The sequence below is a fragment of the Pungitius pungitius genome, chromosome 2, assembly GCF_949316345.1.
Source record: "Pungitius pungitius chromosome 2, fPunPun2.1, whole genome shotgun sequence".
Classification (NCBI taxonomy): domain Eukaryota; kingdom Metazoa; phylum Chordata; class Actinopteri; order Perciformes; family Gasterosteidae; genus Pungitius; species Pungitius pungitius.
Genome location: NC_084901.1, coordinates 23,761,854 through 23,782,960, shown reverse-complemented (window position 1 = coordinate 23,782,960; position 21,107 = coordinate 23,761,854). Strand labels below are relative to the sequence as shown.

Below are 21,107 nucleotides of genomic sequence, written 5' to 3'. Positions count from 1 at the left end.
TTACCCACATTCATGCATGTTTATCGACGTACACAAAAAGTGTATGTTTGAAAAAGTCCCACATATATTTAATCAGACTTTTAATGTAATGCACTTTTGGTAAGAATTGGACATACATGCAGTGCAGCATTATTTGTATACCATTGGAAATATGTAACAAGAAACTTCATTTGTATTCATCAAACAATCCTTATAATATAACTTCTACACATACAGATATATTTATGTGACTCGCCTAAGCAAAATAAATACACAAACTATATACCAATATTAGTTAACATCCACGGCTCAGTAGAAGTTATTTTGAAGAATCCACACTAAGCTACGATGGAAGTATCAACTTTTTTTGCTGAACTTCAGCTGCAAGCGAAATTCCATTCAAGACAATGTCATTGTACCTCTAGTGCAACGATGACTTTCAAATGCAGATAACTTTGGAAACATAGGACCTTTTTTTGTTTGTGTCGTCACAGTAACGCCGGTTCCGCAGTAAATCACGTCCCTGACAGAACAGCAGGAATGAGGTAGCTATTCACTCAGGAGGCTCCTGTGACAATCTAGCGAGCAATTCAAGCAAGACTCGCAAAGTACAACATTATTGTGAATTCCCTCTCAAAGTTACTTTTCATTCCACTGATCTAAAGCTAACAAATTCTGAAAATAAGGCAACAAGTCTGAGCCAATCAGAGGTAGAGTAGGACGGGTCTTTGTGGTACACAGTTTGGGAAAGATTTGTGTGTAAAAAAACATAAATAACAGGCATCACAGATGCACATGGCTGTAAGGGGTTAAATGGCAGGAAGATAAAAGGGCACTTCAACATTTAAAAAAAACTCCCGTGCACTTATTGCTAGGGTGCCATTGGGCATGCATGGTTCCCTGGTTTAGACTGGCTATTGCATTAAAAGCCACTGGAGAATATCCGTATTTGCTAAAATATCAAACTAATCCTTTCATGTCCCAGTTATGAATATGTTAACAAAGGAGTGTTCACATATATCAATGTATCTTTGGAAATAAGGCTCTCAGAGGAAGTTGAGTTTGTCTGAGGTATAAACGTCAGAGCGACCTGAGTCGGGCTCGAGTGGGGGAGTAGAGGGAAAGGTCATGCCCTTAAATTCAAACTTGGGTTCAGGGTCATGGTGGACAGGGGCAGTTGGAGCAATTGGCTGCTGTGCCTCAAGTAAAACCTGCAGAGAGAAAGAAATGGGAGTATTACAAGGAGGTTACAATTCAATACAATTAATGTGAAAATATTACAATGTATATCTACTGTATGTATTCACTATATATATGGTAATATTTATCATGGTAAAGACAGTATTTAGTTTTAAGAATAATCGTGTGATCTGGGGAAGTTTGTTTGGCCTCAAGCGCACATTTCATAGGAGAAACACTGATGAACACAAAGACATTGGAGAGCTAATCAAAAATATACAAAGTAAATTTTACGAACTACAATTGAAATTGAATTGAAATGCTTTTTACCTCACAATAAGACGGTGGAAAATCCTGATATAGATCATTATGTACCTGTAGAGTGAATATGACATTTTAGTGTTCAGCCCACAAGATTAATATGCTTTCTCTAATAGATGCAACACACACACACACACACACACACACACACACACACACACACACGCACACGCACACGCACACGCACACACTCACACACACTAACCAGCGAATCACTCAGAGTAGTAGAAGGCGGATTGAAGTGGTTTGTCCCAGAGGGCTCAATGAGTTGGTCTGAGCTCGGTCCGCTGGGCTCAGTGTAACGCTGTGGTTTAAATAAAACCAAAATTAGGACACAGACAGCAGGACCCTCGGCTCTATTGGACTGTACATGCAGGTAGTCCAGCCTCACCCCTTGGTATTGGACCTCTGGTTCGGCAGCAGCCGTTTCAGTCTGCTCCTCTTTGGACTTGCTCTTTCCACGTCCGCAGATCTTGCCGCAACAGCAGAAAAACACGGAGAGGACAGCAACCGCAATACCGATACTAGGTAGCGGATTGATAGCGGGACCTGAAACAATCGCTCCATTAGTGAATGGACAGAGAATGTATCGCCAATCTTTTTTGATAACTTATCAATCATGTCATTTGCTTCAATTTCTCTCAAATGGTAGAATATCCTTCCTGTCTCTGATTTAAATTACTGTTTACTTGCATCGACACGAAAAGGAAAAATGTCAACAAGTAGATAACAGAAAGAACTTATCTGACAAGACCGAACAGTAATCTTACATTCATCAAACAAGACAGGTTACTTACCCTCCATTTCCAGTGACACCACAATGGCTATGTTTTCATTCTGATCTCTGATCTCATAGCTTCCGTTGCATGACATCTGGAGGATCTTATTTAAAATCCCACATGGCTTTAACAGCTCAAACCCGTTGCAACGGATATCATCCAAACCCCCCTGCAGCATGCCTCGATAAACTAAGTTAATCGCTGAGTCTCTCTGCCGATCCTCGCCTCCTGGCAGGAAGTAAATATTGCAAGAGTTTGGTGTCAGATTAAAAGTGAAGTTGAAGTTGTAACCAGGTGTCCGTATTACGGTCTTTGTGATTCCTGGAAGACAAAACACACAACACACAAAATGTGTTTTTAGTTTGTAGGGTCCACTTGAAGGAACAATTCCACATTTAGGTTAAAAAACAATGGTTCATTGCTTTCTTGTTTATGGTTTTGGTGAGATGGTTTTTGTTCAGTTTTTATTTTAGCATTCAGCCCTTATATTTGGACGTTTACTGTAAGGATATGACCATCTTAATCATTCTCTTCATTCGACACTCATCAAGAAAGAAAATAACCAAATTTCACAACTGTTTCTTTAAATTCAAGTCACTTACAGTGGATTTCAATGATGATACATTTTAGTTCACATACATTTAAAAATACTTCCTCCAAAATATGGCTTGCTACACTTTGTGTGCACAGCATAATATTGTGTGCTTTGGTTTGTACTCATTGCCCCCTTCACACAAAAACTCCCTTTGGTGAACCTTGGAGCCAATCAGTTGACAACAATTAATTCAGACCAGAAAGCAAAGCAGAGACTAGTTGGTTAGTGGTGAACGTATAAAAACACTTACGCTTCATTTCCAGTGACCCCACGAAGGCTGTGTTGTCATTCTGATCTCGGATCTCATAGCGTCCGTTGCAAGAAATCTGGATGTCGTTATTTGAAATCCCACATGGATATCTATAATCAAACCCTGTGCAAAAAAGGTCATCTGAACCCCCCTGAAGCAAACCATGACGAATTATTTCATTCTCCAACATTCTCGGCCGACGACCACTGCTTGGGAAGAAGTAAATGTTGCAGGATTCTGGTTCCAGGTCAATGCTGAAGCTGAAGCGATCACCAGGTTCCTGCTCAAAGGCCCTTGTGGTTGCTGGATAATAAAAGAGGGAGAGTTTATCAAAGTGATATTGCAAAATAATAGATGAGAGCCAAGGCGGATAATTACCTTTTACTTCCAGTGTGTAGGTGGAAATTTCTTTCAGATCCTTGTCTAAACTTATATAACGGCCACTGTTCTTCTTAGTTAACTTATTTATTGAAAAGATACCACCGGCCATTAAAAAATTCTTGTCCAAATTGATTAAACGGTCACCCTTTTTCCACAAGATCGTCACGTTTGAGTTGTAGTCCGGGTGGAACTCAAAGATGTGAGTCCTTGCCCGCAGCACAAAAAAATGGCTCTCTCCATATTTCTTCACCTCACTGAAATAAGAGAGTCCTGATGAGAGAAAGTCCAAAAGAAACATTGGTAATGTCAGACTAGGACATCTTTTTGTATATTTTTTTATTTTTTAATTGCCCCTAAATCATTGACCATGGATTTGGAATTTTACACTTCAAAACATGCAATGTATTATCGTTTTCTGAATATTAAAATACATAATTTAAAATATCAGGCAGTGTCCACCGGTATTTGTTCATTCAAAATCATTGTTGTGATCACTGTGTTTTTACAATAATATCGTTGTGCATATTCCATCAAGGTATTGCTATCGCGGTTACAAGGTAATAAGTAGATTAATCCCATTTCAAATGCGGTCAACTCGGCAGACGCCTGAATTTTAGTGCACATTTATGCTGACATTTACGGTATATGGTATACGGTATATTACTACTACTAGGATGATGAATATGAAATCATTTTACTGTACAAATTTGGAGATTTCTCCGAAGTAAAAGCCCTAGAATTGCAAGTTCAAAAACACAATTTCACCATATTTTAACTGCAATAAAGACAGATTTCCCAATAGTTCCAGGCCAAAACCAATGTATCTGTGTTAAGGACCTCTCTGACTACTAGCATGTTGATTAAGAAGCATTTTTACTGAACACATTTGGAGATTTCTGCTAAGTAAAAGTCATATTTGTGTGTGATAAAAAACACAATTTTTAATATTTGGACTGCAATAAAAACATATTTCTCAATAGTTCCACACAAAGACCAATGCATGGGTGTTAAGGACCTCTCTGACTACTAGCATTATGAAAATGAAGCATTTGTGTGTAATGTATATTTATTTCTAAACAGGTATACAAGTATAAACACCTTAACATGTAGATGCGTTAAATGGTTGCCTCGCACAAACGATCGGGAATCACGCACATATTATCACCTCGGTCTTTAATCAGTATCTATATGTAAGATTCATACACTTACTCACCCGTACAGGCAAAGGCACCCAGCAACAACAAGACTATCATCATCCCCCGTGATTCTAAACACTAGAGCCGAGTCCAGTGCAAACCGTGCTGGGACCAGTTCACAGTTAATCAACACTTAGATGATGACAAACTCTTCAGCGTGCTCACACTATTGAGACAAAAGTACTTTAGCGCAAACAGCAAAATGCCGCACGAAGCGTCGTCCTCAGGATGCAGGGGAAAGGGCGTGTCCGTGCGTGGTGCGTTCACGTGTCATCCGAGATGGGTTTAGTACAACCACTCGTGCATTTATGCCTCGCGGTTGAGCCCAAAAATCAAGATTACATTATGTTCGAGAGCCTAAATGTCTGTCCGGGTGAAACAGAATAGGATCCTATGGAGAAAGCTGAATTTCAGTGTGTGAGGGCGGCGTTTAAGCGTGGATGTTTTCAACGGAACCGTCCTCCCTGATTGTGGACGAGTCTAACAAACCCCTGAAGGCTTCAGCGTCACTGGACCCAGGACCCAAGGGGCCGTGTCTCCACTAGCTTGAATCATTTGGTCTGGATCAAAGAGGAAAGGACACGTTGTTGCCATTTAGTTATTTTAACAACCGCGAGAGTAATTGCATTATTTTTTCTATAAATGAAGACTGTTTTAGGATAACAGCCTTTTTAAATGTTCTTAATGTTGTAGTTGTCATGGTACACAGATTCTAAAATTGTGGGTCAGGGTAAATTGAATTACATTTATCTGATGGGGATTGCATTCAGTCCAGTAAGGCAGTTTATTTAGCTTTCAAAATACTAAAACACAAGTCAAAGTATACTTACATATTTTACATGTAATGCAGACACATATTTATATAAAATATGTATTTTACAAAAATGTCATGGTTAATTGAATAATGGCATATTCTCAAAAAATAGAGTTTCATATTATAAAGCATAGCGCAAGTAAAAACATGAAATATGGTTAGTTATAATCATATGACAAATGCCACAGACACATTGATATATTTGGCTGAATTGTCAACTAGAGGTTTGAAACAACCAAAAAAACATTAAGTACGGCTGGTAACAGAGGATTTAATTGGTGATTGACTGATGTTGGTGTCCATGAGGATCAGCTTCATGTCCTCACTGTATAAAATCTTTCAGTCATGATTGCAGCAGAGGAAAGTGTACATGCATTATTTAAATAACCTGAGTTTAAAAAGAAATTCATCCTTTCCTTTTACAAGAGTTTACTGGTTTGATCACGTTGGCTTTCACCACAAATTTATTGTTAAATGTGCGTTTTTGGTCAGACAGACTTATTAAGGTCTGAATTGGTTGTGTTCCCCCTTCTCACAAAGTACAATAATGGCTTCAACAGTGCGTCACCTGAGTTTTTGGAGTGTTCTTTACAGAAAGTTGAGTTTATCTGAGGTATAAACATCAGAGAAAGTTGAGCGTGAACTGAGGGGGGGTGCATAATGTGGCCCTTTCAGCTGAAACGTTGGCTCTGTGTCCGAGGAGAGAAAATCCTGGCCGAGTGAAGGAGCTGCATCGACTCCCTGCCCTCCTGGAGGAGCAACCTGGAGGGAGGTGAAAATAAGAATTAGTGGGAAGAGTGAAGAATCTGAGGAGTATTTTTAGTTTTGTCACGCTAATGACCTTACACTGAACGCATTAATGTGTGTAAGTGTTTGTTAAATGATAGGATCATGATTAAAAGTCTTTCTCCCTGAACATACTGGAAATGTATTACATAAAAGACTGTAACTTCTAAAAAGGTACCAACTTTATTTGTTCAAATCACACTTCAAATAAATGTTGGACTTGTGATGCCTCGAGAGGAGGCAGCCCTGGCCTTCGCTCCGGCAGTATTCTCCATGTGTTTTCAGTTGTGTTCATTTATTCTCTTCATGCATACACGCACCACACCATTTGTCACACATCCACACTTACAACACTGACTTACTGACTACCCACCTCATAGGATCCTTATGACTTTTGGATATGTGATTTCAGTTTATCATATAAGTTCTTTCTGTTAGGGTTATAATTTAATAAACATGTATTCTTTTCATCATATACTGTCTCCTGCTCCTGATGTTTGGCATAGCTTGAGCCAGCTATGACAGACTGTATCTCTGACTCTGGATTTTGTCCAATTTTGTCTAGTTAGAAGCACAACTAAAATAGATATCTTAACTAACCCTAACCCTATGGAAAGGAAAATTCTTCTTCTTTTTTTTTTTAAATACATGGGCATTTGAGTATTGTTTTAAACCAGACTTGGGCTAAATCAGTGGATCACACTACAACAACTAAATTGCTGTAGATTTGAGAACACTTACCAACGGCTCGAGGGAGATAGTTGTACTTTCCCTGGAAACTAGTGAATTCATTGAGTAAGGAGCAGTGGGATCTACAGCCGGTGCAGCACAGTAACTTGGGCAGTGGGGTTGATTCGTGTCCTGCGATTGGAAGGGTATTGAAGTAAAAATAGCAATACAATATAAATGATAACAAACAGTTGGTCTAATTTGAGGAAGTACTCACATGGAGATACACAGCAAGTGGGGCTGCGGCCTGAGTAGCAAACTCGTCCCTCTTAGGAGAACTAGTTTTACAACAGCACTTCCTCACACAGCAACAGCAGAAAATCAGAGCAAAGAGAATCCCAGCAATTAATCCAACCAAAGGAAGTGTTGGAAAGGGGGGTGAAATTGTAGGAGCTGAAGAATGGGGAGGAGGTTATGTTCATATGAATCATCAGTAACTGTTCATACCTTTATTTAAACGTGCCGTTGCTTACCCGAGTTTACCCTCAGGTCTGCAGTCAGCACCAGGTAGCCATCTCGGTCTCTAAAGGCAAAGGTGCCCGAGTCTGTGATTTCCACGCGGGAAATCCGCATGCCCCCGCTAACGGCCTGCAGCCTCCCTGCAAAACTTACTGAGTGCGAGTCAGTCTCCTCTTCTGTGAGCAGACGGCCACCTCTCATCAATGTTTGGTTTTCCATTTCCAACTCCGGTCTAAAAGCCCCGGTCCACGGGTGAATGTTTGGAGGGTTTTCAATCAAGACCTCCTCGTTCACCTCTCTGTTGTAGTATCTTCGCCACGCTGTGTGTGATAAAGCGCATATAGTGTAACAACATCTCATACACACTGCAGTCTAAAAGCTTGGGGCAGAATAAATTTCCTAACATCACCTTTGACTTCGAGCTTTATCCGAGAGATCAAAGTGTTGTCTTTTCCTCTGAAGTTGTAGAAGCCTGTGTCTGCCTGATTGAGATTTCTAATGTTGTAGAAATTACGGTTAATCTGCCCCCTGCCTCGGTTAATGGCTTGAGGATCAGAGCGATTCCACAAAACCTTTAGTTGGTCCCCACTCTGAAGGGGAGTGAACTCCAGGAATTCTGCCTCTCTTGGAACCTCTTTTGAGAATTTGTCCCCGTAATTCTGCATTACCTCGTCGGCACATGCTGAAAAGGCAAAAACAAACACTGTAACAAGGGAATAACGGTTTATACAAGGTTTTTTCTGATGGAATGGAGCCTTTAAATATACAATATAGTTTAACATTCTCACCCATAATTCTCAGCTTCAGTGCATTTTGTTTTGCACCATGGTCATGTGAGGTGGAAAACATTCCTTCATCCTTCTCTGTCAACTGTATAAAGCTTACCGAGGTCCTCTCAACCTTTATGCGTGGATGCTTTGCCTGAGTCGGTGGACAACAAAATCACAATTACTCAGGACAAAGTGTCGATTCTGTTCATTCAGTACTTACTTTGACCTGATTTACATGAAGTTACAGATCTTGGTTGTCATAGCGATACTATGTTGTTACTCTATATATGATATGCAGCAAAAGTTGCTCACCTTCATGTTATCCATCATCAACTGACTTGGTCCGCCTGTACTCGGAGTGAAGTACAGCTGCCCATAAAAAAGAGGTGGTCCTAAGTAAAATGGGAAAGTCAAACTGCTCCCAAAGCACTTTGATTCAAATTGAAGAGAGGACGAACCTTTAATCAGAAGCAGAGATAGATAGAGGGAAGATTAAAGTCAAGTGAACAGCATCTGATGACATGTGCATTACATTTAAGCAACTTCAATACATTAGAAACCACAGAAAGGGGAATTATTTTTGCTTGTTTTGTTTGTTCCAGAGTCCACAAGATGTACATTGATATATAATCTCATAAAATATTATAGTATTATAGGACATAACAATGATACAACTGCAATATCCAAACGTGTACACCTATAATTAAATAAGTAAATCCTCTTAATGGTCAAATGTATCGAAACGGGGACTACATAAATCAATACAATTCAACTAAAGACTTCAAACTAATAAAACACAAAGGAGGCTAAAGGCTGGAACATGCTTCTGCGTCTTGTGTCGACGGACTTGTTTCAATTCATGGTTCAAAAAAGCTTGCGCGTGTTTCAAAGAATTTCTTGCAGAAAACCTAGGGAGTGACGTCTTCTTGTGTGGAAGTCGTTGGTTTGTTTATTTATTTATCAGAGACTTTTGGGCCCTTGCATTGCTGCTGTTGCTTTTCAATGCATATTTTTCGCGGAGATATTTGTCTCGTATTTTCCTCCCTAACTTTGTGCACCCCTCGACCGGCAAACCGACGTTTTGCGGAGTTCTGCGTCCACTATGAGGACGCCACCCGCGGCACACGCAAGCACGCGCAAGGGGGCGAAAAGGCAGGCGAGGGGCGTGCAAGGGGCTCCGTCTGCGTGTCCTTGCGTTTCTCTGAAAACGCAGAAGCATAAACTAGGCTTTAAGGTTGACTTGGGACCAGTGCATTTATAGTTAGAAAAAATCTTAGTAATGTAAATAAAAAAAACATTTGTACTTAAATACTACTTGCAACTTTGCATATTTATACAAATTGCAGAGGTGGGGATAGTTGCCATTTTTTGTCTCAGAACCTTTAACTGCATTCTTGCCACGCCTTACGGGGTAGATTGTAACAATAAGAGAGACAAATTAAAACTAGTGGGTTCGAAGGGAACATCAAGACTTAAGAAGGTCTGTATTACACAATAGTTAACTTTTTGTCCAATACATGCGTCAAAATGCGGTAAAGTGTGATGACAATGGTGTCACGCAATAAGTAAGACATCAGTAACGTGGGGGTTTCAAACACGCTTTGATGAAATATTTCACACTTTAGTTACGTAATAGAGTTACATTTTTTCTTACATAACTCACAGTATTGGAGTTAATGAAAATACACCTTTGTTCCAATAGATTACTTTCGCACATGAAAATCACTCTATCAAGTACAGCTAGTTCAGGGTGGAAGATTTCAAACATGACTTGACTTGCCCATCTTCCCTTCTTGGTGAAAGTAACAACTACTCCGATATGAGATGCGGACAGTTTTCAAAACAATGTCAAAGGCATTACGCATGCATTGAGCTTATATGAAGTACACTCACCACCGAACAAGACGGAGACAACAGTCGCGTAGAAGAGTAACATGTCCTGCAGAGGGAGGAGAGGTTGTGCATGTGAACGAGATAGAGGAGGTTGTGCACGTGAACGTGCGCTGCGGTCTTACATTTTCACAGCTGAAGATCGAGCTCAACATTTGAACTTACTGGAAAAAGAGGCTCTCGACTCACTGCACAGTCCTTTCACGGGGTGTTTCGATGTAACTGGAACTGGAATGGGCAGGGCTTCCTGTTTGCGTCATAACTGCGCTACACGCAAACTTTAAACGTTTCTTTGAAGCCAGGTTTTGATCTAAAATGTTCAATTACAATTACATGACTTTCTTAATAAAATACCTTTTTTTGCAAATGGTTGAGAACGTGTGAGATGTAATATTGTCACACAGCCCTCCAGGAGGATCCCACGCTGTAACCGGTCACTCTCTTGCGCCAATGGCGTATTTAAACCCAGAATCCGATGTGACGCATCTTGCGTAGAGGCTGCACAGAATACAGGGCACCATTCCCTTAAATAAACCAAGCGCACCACTGCCCATGCGCGCTCTGCAGAGGACGTTCTTATCTCCTCATCCCTATTCCCATAATCGTTCACAAATACCCCGGCGGTGGATTCATTCTTCACACATTCAGGTGAGTCCCAGAGGCGACGCAGACGCTGTGATCGTGTCTACACCCATCGATAGCTGTTTGGGCCGCCGCATCGCAGTACATGTGTTGGAGGGAGGATGAGTGACGACCTCTCTCACTGTGCTTGTTGATGAAAACCATCCCGGTCTGTCTTTACAGGTGAAGAAGATGTCCTACAGTGCCATGCTCGCCTTCCTTTCGGCCCTTCCAATCTCTCTGGGTACGTTCGTGAATATCGCGTTGGTACATTTGTACCGTGTTAAATGATTGTGCTTTTCCGGAGAAGAAACCAATTTCGTAAGAACCTCTGGTGAAAATCTATTGTTTGATATGCTGTACTATCCACTGCATTGTTTCCCCTATTTTAAGAGGACATACAGTTTTAGTTAACCAATGTTAATAAAATCAGCAATATACAGATTTCTCACTTCCTAAGAAGCTGTTATGTTTATATATAGAAATGTGTGTCACCAATAAAGGTTACTTAACATAATCAAAACTGTTGTAAATGTTTATTTGAGATGAATAAATGGATTATAGTTTTTTCCACAAACAAATTATTTACTGTACAATTAAATCCATTTCTTATCTAACTTTGCTGCAATATGAAATGGTACCATTGCTCCTTTTGTAATATTTCAGTGTGAGGTAATTTTGCTGGAGGTGATGAATAATAATCAGATTCATTCTGCTCTCCCTACAGCATGGGATGCATCAAGTGAGTCAAAAGCATTACACTCCCCTCACCTACAAAGCATATTCTGTGAAGAGGGGACTCACTTCCTTCTCTACTGCAGGTACAAGAGAAGAAGCCCAGATTGTGTGTGCTGGGAGGGAATTTCGTCTGCCGGTTTACTCCTCATCCAGAACGGTGACTTTTACACCAAACCCAGAGGGGCCGCGCCGCGTCCTGCTGGACAAAACCATTGTGGGTTGAAGCGTGTTGATTCTTTCTATTATGTGTGTCGCTACCAGTTTCACACATGTATTAATTGTACATCTGCAGGTGAAGGACCCGCGGTTTGAGTGGACCAGAGACAGGATGCTGGTTCTGAGAGAAGTGACTCACAGTGATCAGGGACTTTATGCCATCAAACTGGTCTCTGGATTTACCTACGAGGCCGTTCGTTTGATTGTTTCAGGTACAACATTCTTCTTATTTTCTGTAATCCAGCCCTGGGTTATTTTCACAATACATCGCTAATAAACCTGTTGTGTCCTCAGTGGAACTGCTGTCAAACTCAAAGTCATCTGAAACGTAGTAAATGGCATCAAAGAGATTGCTTTTCGCTCTCATCCCTCGCTCCTTCCTCCTGCTTCAGAATGCATCAAGTCCTACCACGGAAAGTACGGGGATAAATTTGAGCACAGCATCCCCGAAAACGGCTCCTTGCTGGAGTTCTCCCCCCGGGGTGCTCCCCCGGAGGCCATGCCGGTCGTCCTGTGGAACCGGACCGACCCAGTGACCAGCGACGCGGGCCGAGGGCGGTTGCGTGGAGGGAAAGTGTGGGTGGCCGAGAGAGTGACGCAAGCGGACCAGGGCAACTACACTGTGAGGGACAGCCAGGGCAAGGTCCTGTACCGCAGCTCTCTCACTGTCCGCGGTGAGCAAAGATGGACGATGACAGGATGACCTTCAGGAAGCTGACTGATGAAATACCTTAACTTAAGGGTCCTGTCATCTATAACATTTATATTTTATCTTTCCCTTTCCACCTAACACCCTCCCATGTCGTCGCATTTCCTTCCTTCTCCAACCCTGTCTTTGTGTTCATGGTCCTGGGTGCAGAGCACTCCTTCAATGTCACCCGCTTTACCAAGGAGTCTCTAAACCTGCCCCTCTTTCTTCCTGTCCCGCATGTCCACCTCATTTTTACCCCTACCCGATTCCTTGACGAATCCTCCCCGGGCCCTTTTGACCACAAGCCCCCCCGTGGCCCAGTGCAGCTGATCCGTGAGGGCCATATAATGGACCACGACATGCGCTACAGGGGCCTCATCTCGCTGGTCAGGAATGGCAGCATCAACGAGGTCGCCATAGTGAGGCTGAACTCAAGGCACGACGGGTTTTATGAAATCAGGGATGTGGTCGGCAACCTGGTATCCTCCACCTGGCTGCAGGTGATTGGTGAGTCACAGCGTGTCTTTAGATGGGGTTTTTTCTACTTTTTTTTGTCTCATTCTAAATTTCTTGTTTCCTAATCCTCTCCTAGAAAAGGGAGGCAGATGGCGAGCACTTCTCAGGTCCATCACTGTGCCTTCTGGCTTGTTTGTGTCGCTGGTCGGTTTCATCCTGTTCATGAGGCGATACCCAAACTGCAGCCTGTCGCAGCTCGTCGCTATCCTCAGAATAAACCGCGTCCCTCCAGCCAACCCTCCGAGGGTGAACATCCAGGTGAGGAGATCAGGGGAACCCGGTTATTGGTCCTGCTGTTTGAGACAGTTGGGCAGGTGGGGTAATTAATCCCAGGGCTACATGCTTTTTGCTGCCTGTCCTGCTCTCAAAATAAATATGCTCTTTCTCATGTTACCATTTAGTCGTTTTGGTAATTCAATAAAGGATTGCCATCCAACACATCCAAAAACATTGCAGTCCTTTAATTCAGTTTGCACATTTCAACATGTAAGTTTGACTTCATGTGATTTTTATATTTTTCAGATTATAGATTAATTTTAAAATATCAAAGACACTGAATTCAATCCCCCCACAAATAAATGTACCAGTTAAGATTAAATTCAAAATCTAAATCTAGTGTATGTAGGTTTGGGGTAAGTGTTGGTTATTACATAATGTCAACCATGTGGGGAGTTTATATAGAACAGATTAAATAGCCATATGGCACTAGCCATTACAGGACTTTACAAATCAGATGGGCTTTTGGAGCTTGACTGCGTATGTGAATAATCTCTTTAAGCGTCAATTCTTTCTCAATCAATATCATAGATTGTACAGACTGCAATCCATATGTTGTATGAGGAAGACTTGCATGCGTGCTATTGACAATCCTTTATAAATGGGCCTAAATATGGATAAAGCCTTCTGAGGGCTTGGCTTTGCGAAAATGTTGAGGTTCATTGAAGCAGACAAACAACAAAATTAGGACAGGCAAAAAATTAAAGCCGGAACAAATGAATGGAGACAGACTTAGACTGCGGTGTCTGTCATGACAACATGTAGTGAAGGAATATTTATTGAAAGAACGTTCTTCGCTTGTCCCATATACCAGAATAACAATCTATAACACAGGGCATTAAAGCTTTTTGTGTGTCTCCTGGTGGCCCATCTCCTCACTAAGACTTTTACATGTTTGTTACGTGTTTGCCTCTGCAGGATTACAGCCGGCCGAGCCCTCACCCCTCAAGCTACCACACTCACGCTGAACCGCCTGTAACGCCAAGAAAATGTACCCCCAGAGCCAGTCCTACTCATACTGTAAGGCTCAGTTACAGAGTTAAATCTGCCAACAAGTGTTGCGCCTTTTCTTTGAATTGTTTATTAGCATCGTAAGTTTACAAGTACCACTTTTGCTTGTGCGCTGCCGCTTGTATTTCTAGGGTTTCTGTCCAGTTATGGTGGGAACTGCAAGAGCTGAGAATCAGGAAGCAAACACGTCGGCAGCAACGAGCTCCCCTCTTCATAATTCCACCACTGAGGTAATACCACACTCTAGCTGTGAGTATTTGTATATCACAGTCTAAAATGTTTTGTTATATACAGTGTGTGTGGTGTTTTTTTTATTGTTCTTAGCCGGACTCATCTCACTACAATGAGGAAGAGAGAAGGATTTCCTTTTTGATGCCCGGGGCTTCAGACTGTCTCCACTCCTCTGAAGACTGTGTTAAATTCCAGATAAAAAAAGACAAGGATAATGGCAGGAGGAGCACATCACGAGGTTACTTTTCCACACTGCCACTAGACAGGGACACCTCTGACTCCTGCAGTGTTTACACCTCAGAGAAACTGAACTTCTTATAAAACACAGAACTCGAGCTGAAGGAAGAAGACGAAAGAAGAAGAACAATAAGATTTGGAGGAACTACAGTATTGAATTCTGAAAATAAATACCCCACCTGTGCCTTTTGCATATTAGCCTAATTTTAATGGTCTGGTATGATAATTGCATGCCCTTTTTTCATCTTTTTATTGAGTTGAGCAGTAGCTGACCTGTCTCCTATTACACATTTCTTGACACTGATGATGGTGCTCCTGAAATACCCTGCTGTTACCTACCTCCAGACCCTCAGGACCAGTATGATCTGCACTGTATTTGCTGAGTATTGGTACGCATGTGTTTGTGATGTGACGTCTAGGGCTACATAGAAATAAGAGTTGCGATTCAAAGGTTTACAGAAGGGAATTTTAAAGTACTGTACAGTAATAGAGAGATTGTTTATGTTTTTTCCATCCACCATTTCCAAATGCAACAATTAATATCATGTTCAATGTCTGCTCAGCAGTTCAGTGGTTTTGCTGTGGTAGTGTATTAACCCTCGAGGTAATTGTAGTAATAGCTTTGTGAATTGTAACATGATCTACAACATATTCCAATAGCCTATTGTTCTATGAATTCTGTGTAAAGGATAATATTATCACCGAAGCGATTAGACTTTGGCTTGTGATATTTTTAAGCGTCAAAAACGTTACCTCTTAGACAATAAATGAATCTTTAACACACACTTTTGATTATTTCTACTTTATTGCATAGTTTGCTTGTCTGTAAGAAAATTGTTTTTATTATTTTCATTGATTTACCTGTGATTTATTTCCAGGAATTGTCAGAAAACTGAATTGAAAATATCATGACGTCAACACATGGCATCAGCTTATAAAGCCTCCCGTCGTTAGGGGGCAGTGAAGACACTGCGGGGCTCTGCACAGAGCGCTGCAAGAGAGCGTAGAAGAAGAGGTCCGTTTGTAGCGGCAATGAAAGGACAGCGTGCCATTTCCACATAAAGTAAAACATAAGGATAGCTTACCTTACCGATAATAACTATCGAGGCACATTACTAGTAAAACCCAATTCGCAGTAGAGACTATAAGGACTCTGTCGGAAAGATGTCTTTGGTTTGTGCAAGTAAGTGAAGTTGGATTGATCGATATGACGGAGGAAGTATAGCTTAGTTAGCCACTGCGCTAATGCTACTTGCTAACTTAGCTAGCGCTAACGGCCATGCAGTGTCGTCTTCTGCTAATGTTGGTCGGCCTGTCTTGCTTGTCGTTGTTTCATTTTCGGTATTATGTGATATTTAAGTTGTAAATGCATTTTTATCTAGTCTCCAACGAGGTCCCGGAGCACCCGTGTGTCTCCCCGGTGTCCAGCCAGGTGTTCGAGCGCAGGCTGATCGAGAAGTACATCGCAGAGAATGGGACCGACCCGATGAACGGACAACCCCTGTCCGAGGAGCAGCTCGTCGATATCAAAGGTGAGACCTCTGGCAGCAGCTCGAGATCTACGCCGTGTTGCCAGTTAGTTAATGTAACAGCTAGCCTAAACTAATACAGCTTAATCACTCGATGTAATTAATATGCACAGCACCGCCCGACCATGGATGGATGGATGAATGAATGAATGAACTACTCTAAAGCCGTTCCAACAACACATAACTTTCATTAACCGCCATTGATTATAGTCAGATGTAGCTGATAACTTTTTAAACACCTTTAGTTAATACGTTATTAGTGTTGATATGATTAACATGGTTTTTGCCAATATTTGGAGTTTTATATTAAATAAGGTAACTGATGATTTGGTTTATGATTGACTAATCTAAATATTCTTTTTTTTTCATAAAACCTTCAGTGTATAAAATCTCTATTATGGAAACAAACAAATAAACAACTTAAATAAGTGATTTCTCTCTGTTTCAGTGTCCCATCCGATTAGACCAAAGGCTCCATCAGCAACAAGCATTCCTGCCATTCTCAAGTCCCTTCAAGATGAGTGGGTAGGTATTGTTGTCTTTGACGGCCGGCACAAGAGAAATCCAACAAAATCCCATCAGCAATTTTGTCGCAGAAACCTGTTGCTTCAAAACGTGTCTGTTTTGAATTAAGGAATTATGAGCTAATTTGACAATTGCAGGAATTCATAAACCATTTAGTTCAGATGCCCAAAGTCTCCTATTTTGACTAAAATCATGACTTTTTGAAGAATGTGATTTTCTTTTAACTAAAAAAACATTCCAAAGTTGGTTTTAACACAGATGTACAATACAAACACGGTGACCCGCTGTCTTGGTAACTTCGCTGAACGCATAGCTTGACTCAATCCGGCACGCTGCTTGAACAAATTCACAGTCAACTGATTTTAAACATTTTAGGCAAGCGAAAACAACCTTTGTTTTTCTTGTGTTAACAAATTTGTACCTCTGTAACAAAGCTTGTTCCCTTAAGATGACCATATAATGAACTTATTACTTTTGTTTTAGGATGCTGTTATGCTTCACAGCTTCACCCTGCGGCAACAGCTGCAGACGACTCGCCAAGAACTCTCTCATGCGCTTTACCAACATGATGCTGCATGCAGAGTCATCGCTCGGCTCACCAAAGAGGTCACTGCTGCGAGAGAAGGTGCGTTAACAGTCTGTCCTCTATTGTACCACGTCACTCTAATTGGGAAGCACCAAGAACGGCTTATTAACATCAGTCTGTTCAGAATAATCCACAAAAACGTACATTGTGAAGGAGCTTTTTCCTAGTGGGGTCTACATTTGTTTTACAGCCCTTGCTACACTCAAACCCCAGGCTGGATTGGTTGCTCCTCAGGCAATCCCCACCTCTCAGCCAGCTGCAGCAGTGAGTGATTTTTATTATATCCTGTCGATAAGATGGTGAACATACATTTTTATTGAAATCCATTCTGACATTCTGCTCCTGACTGTTGCTGCCCTTTGTTTCTCAGGGTGCGGGCGGAGAGCCCATGGAGATCAGTGAACAGGTGGGAATGACCCCAGAGATCATTCAGAAGGTGAGTTGTCTGTTCTTATCTACATCAATTATTTTTAGCTATAAGCTTTACATTTTCTTTAGCAGGTCTAACATCTTTTTCAATATGCCTATTTGTAGCTTCAAAACAAAGCTACCATCCTCACCACAGAGAGAAAGAAGGTATTTTTAGGGGGGTTTTGTATTCTTTCATTTACTTTCCTTTGCCAATTTCTCCTGATATCTCAATGTTGTGTAAAGTTTATCTTGCACAAGTTTATAATGGTTGTGGTACCGTGCGATATACACTCAGACTCAATTTCACTGCTTTAATGTATTTCTCCAGAGGGGAAAAACTGTCCCAGAGGAGCTCATTAGAGCAGAGGATCTCAGCAAATACCGCCAAGTGGCCTCTCACGCTGTAAGTTTGGATTTCTAGCCGAATTACACTTTTTCTTGTTCATCAAATGGCTGTTTGGTTGTCTTGATGAGCACAATGTCAAAAACGTATCTCTTTGATGCCTTCAGGGTCTTCATAGTGCCAGTGTCCCTGGTATTCTGGCTCTGGATCTGTGTCCCTCAGACACCAACAAAGTTCTCACCGGTATGTTGATTTCATCTAAAGTTCATTGTTTTTTATTTTTGTGTTATTTGTTAATACACAAATAATTTCGAGACTTTAGTTTGAAATGGACCCTGTTGTGTTCTTCAGGTGGAGCCGATAAGAACGTGGTGGTGTTTGACAAAAGCGACGAACAGATCGTGGCAACTCTTAAGGGTCACACCAAGAAGGTCACCTCCGTTATTTACCATCCATCCCAGGTACTGCTTTTTTTCTTAAAGCATTAACCAGTCAAATTCATTCTCTCAACAAACAAATTCTGTGACTACTAAAAGAGTATTTCGGTCATTGTAACTGTTTTTATTTTATTTTTCATTCCTTACATCTTTGCAATCCCTCCCCCTCTAGTCCGTGGTTTTCTCTGCATCTCCAGACAGCACCATTCGTGTGTGGTCTGTCGCCGGGGGCAACTGTGTCCAAGTGGTGCGTGCCCATGAGGGAGGTGTCACTGGACTCTCCTTACATGCTACTGGAGACTACCTGCTCAGCTCCTCTGAGGATCAGGTGTGTGAGCTGACAGACCTGAAGTCTATATTTAACACTAAAATACACCAGTTAACCACGCTAACATTTCTCCCCAATGTTTTTGCAGTACTGGGCCTTTTCTGACATTCAGACTGGTCGAGTCCTCACCAAGGTTACTGATGAAAGTGCTGGCTGTGGTAAGTGCCTCAGTGGAAATGTGTGTGTTTTTGGAAGTGTGAGCAGGAGTTCTCCTGCTCTGGGTGGTAATGTTTCCCCTCTGACCCCTACAGCTCTCACCTGTGCTCAGTTCCACCCCGATGGTCTCATTTTTGGCACTGGGACAGCTGATTCCCAAATCAAGATCTGGGACCTGAAGGAGCGCACCAACGTGGCCAACTTCCCTGGCCACTCTGGCCCTGTCACCAGCATCGCTTTCTCTGAGAATGGATATTATTTGGCTACAGGTTAGAACTAAGCATTTTTGCTGCTAACCTTTGATCAAGTATTTAAATGGAGTTGCCAAGTTGCAGGAACATTTGAGAACACAAAATGCTGCCCTTGCATTAACTTGTACACTGATCCAAAATATGTTAAACTACTAGTGATATCTTGTTTTTGCACCCAAGGGGTCTGGGGCTAACTGTTTGCTTAAAAATACGCTAACATAATTGTCCGGTACTGTGCTCAGGAGCCCAGGATAGCTCCATCAAACTGTGGGATCTGCGGAAACTGAAGAACTTCAAGACCATCACCCTGGACAACAACTATGAGGTAAGAAATTGCAAATTGGAAGGGGAAAAAAAGCAGATTACAAGTAGGAGCTTAGCAAGCACATTGACTCAATTTCAATCTTTATTTATTTTTGCTTCAGGTGAAGTCCCTCGTGTTTGACCAGAGCGGAACCTACCTGGCAGTTGGAGGGTCGGACATCCGTGTCTACATTTGCAAACAGTGGTCAGAGGTCCTCAACTTCACAAGTGAGTGCAAAATATCAATCCAGTATGCATGTCACATGGTGTTTGCTCTGAGGAAGCAGCATCCCTTTGACCTTGTTTCTGCCTTTCTTTTTGTAGACCATACAGGATTGGTGACTGGAGTGGCCTTTGGAGAGAACGCTCAGTTCCTGACCTCTGCAGGAATGGATAGAAGTCTCAAAGTATACAGTTTGTAGGGTAATAAATGACAACTTACTTAGAGGAGATACAACTTTTTTTTTTTGTCTGAGCAGTCACTATTCTGGACACGGGCCTGTAGAGAAAAATCATTCTGACTTTGCTTCCTTAGTGTGTTAGTCCTTGTGTCCAGGAATGAGACCACATGATATTTTTTGCTGTATGAAACTGGCAGTATAGTTAGGATAAAATGTTTGTTGGCATTTTAAGTCAGTCATGTAAATGAAATGAGATGCAAAGCCCGTGAAATGTTCTTCTCTGATTTTCCAGCAATTCTAATTTACTGTAGTGTTTTTTTTGGGGGGGGGGGGGGTTCTTATGTTGCTTTCTAATACAACTCAAGTGTCGTGGTACACTGTTGGTGACAATAATTGGTGTACCAACAACCTGGTTCCCTCATTGATGTAGACATTCTTTGTTACATTATTGGTAGGGTTAAATGAAAAAATACATCTGTAGTAGTGTACAGATCAGCTAAGAAAAAAAATGAACCGCTGTTTAAGATTCATGTTCATCTGAAAAATGTAGTCCTGTTTAACCTCCCTTTTTAGTTTCATTTCCTGTTTCTTTTACTCCATTTGAACTTTTGTTTCCAACTGTATATTTCTCATTACTTGCTATTTTACCCATTGCCGCTCTGCCCTTTTACAATAAAATAAAATATCTTTTGTATTGCCATTCATGTGTCAGATCAAAACATTGGGCACTGAAATCACAGAAATTAAAGACTGAGTAAATGTTGAATTGTCCATATCTGCCTTATATTAATCTGTTTGTGATGAAGTCAAACCACTGGTGAGTTTATTATTTCACCAGGATGTTTCACTGCAGAATGCTGTGCAGTTTGACGAGTTTCGGAGTAAAGTCATTACGTCACTTGACTTTAGGTGGAGAATACTTCAATTGACAAGTTGCTTTTTCAAATGAAATACTAACGGACGTGGTCGCCTTTAGGAATGAGTACTCCGGAAACTGACAGTAAACACGTTGGTTTAATTTGTCGTCCCACTCTTACTCTCCCACAACTTACATACTATCTTAACCTTGTAACAATAGAATAATATAACCTAACAGGCAGCGTCCGTTGGACTGTAACGGTTCCCCAGCTCTTCAGAAAACTACTAACGGTCACGCCGTCTCGAGCGAAGCC

At 41.4% G+C, this 21,107-nt stretch overlaps 4 protein-coding genes across 6 annotated transcripts; 2 read left to right on the top strand and 2 right to left on the bottom strand.

Annotated features, from left to right (window-relative positions):
* Positions 1–84: 84 nt before the first annotated feature.
* Positions 85–5,305, bottom strand: LOC119210710 (uncharacterized). Of its 2 annotated transcripts, XM_037460988.2 has the most exons (8): positions 4,698–5,305; positions 3,482–3,754; positions 3,104–3,406; positions 2,277–2,579; positions 1,871–2,028; positions 1,685–1,783; positions 1,489–1,533; positions 85–1,190 (listed from the first exon to the last, which is right to left on the bottom strand). In XM_037460988.2, exons 1-8 carry the CDS (start codon positions 4,738–4,740, stop codon positions 1,026–1,028), a joined length of 1,389 nt encoding a protein of 462 aa, XP_037316885.2. In that variant the 5' UTR covers positions 4,741–5,305; the 3' UTR covers positions 85–1,025. The 2 variants fall into 2 exon arrangements, with proteins under 2 accessions (XP_037316885.2, XP_037316884.2); XM_037460987.2 differs by having other exon boundaries at positions 3,104–3,754.
* Positions 5,306–5,450: 145 nt separating this feature from the next.
* On the bottom strand, positions 5,451–10,564 carry LOC119210709 (uncharacterized). Of its 2 annotated transcripts, none has more exons than XM_037460984.2 (9): positions 10,254–10,564; positions 10,132–10,177; positions 8,551–8,696; positions 8,257–8,389; positions 7,878–8,150; positions 7,483–7,788; positions 7,227–7,402; positions 7,022–7,141; positions 5,451–6,256 (listed from the first exon to the last, which is right to left on the bottom strand). In XM_037460984.2, the coding sequence occupies exons 1-9, from the start codon at positions 10,281–10,283 to the stop codon at positions 6,083–6,085; spliced, it is 1,404 nt and encodes a 467-aa protein (XP_037316881.2). In that variant the 5' UTR covers positions 10,284–10,564; the 3' UTR covers positions 5,451–6,082. The 2 variants fall into 2 exon arrangements, with proteins under 2 accessions (XP_037316881.2, XP_037316883.2); XM_037460986.2 differs by having other exon boundaries at positions 10,294–10,564.
* A 32-nt stretch (positions 10,565–10,596) lies between these two features.
* Positions 10,597–15,450, top strand: LOC119210708 (uncharacterized). Its single transcript, XM_037460983.2, has 11 exons — positions 10,597–10,776; positions 10,933–10,993; positions 11,477–11,491; positions 11,571–11,701; positions 11,780–11,915; positions 12,096–12,377; positions 12,563–12,901; positions 12,987–13,168; positions 14,105–14,206; positions 14,329–14,427; positions 14,522–15,450. Exons 1-11 carry the CDS (start codon positions 10,681–10,683, stop codon positions 14,747–14,749), a joined length of 1,671 nt encoding a protein of 556 aa, XP_037316880.2. The 5' UTR covers positions 10,597–10,680; the 3' UTR covers positions 14,750–15,450.
* A 193-nt stretch (positions 15,451–15,643) lies between these two features.
* Positions 15,644–20,635, top strand: prpf19 (pre-mRNA processing factor 19). Its single transcript, XM_037462258.2, has 16 exons — positions 15,644–15,848; positions 16,048–16,197; positions 16,643–16,719; positions 17,203–17,344; positions 17,496–17,569; positions 17,676–17,741; positions 17,840–17,881; positions 18,045–18,119; positions 18,227–18,302; positions 18,411–18,520; positions 18,669–18,824; positions 18,913–18,982; positions 19,076–19,249; positions 19,474–19,556; positions 19,657–19,762; positions 19,859–20,635. Exons 1-16 carry the CDS (start codon positions 15,830–15,832, stop codon positions 19,954–19,956), a joined length of 1,518 nt encoding a protein of 505 aa, XP_037318155.2. The 5' UTR covers positions 15,644–15,829; the 3' UTR covers positions 19,957–20,635.
* The last annotated feature ends 472 nt before the right edge of the window (positions 20,636–21,107 follow it).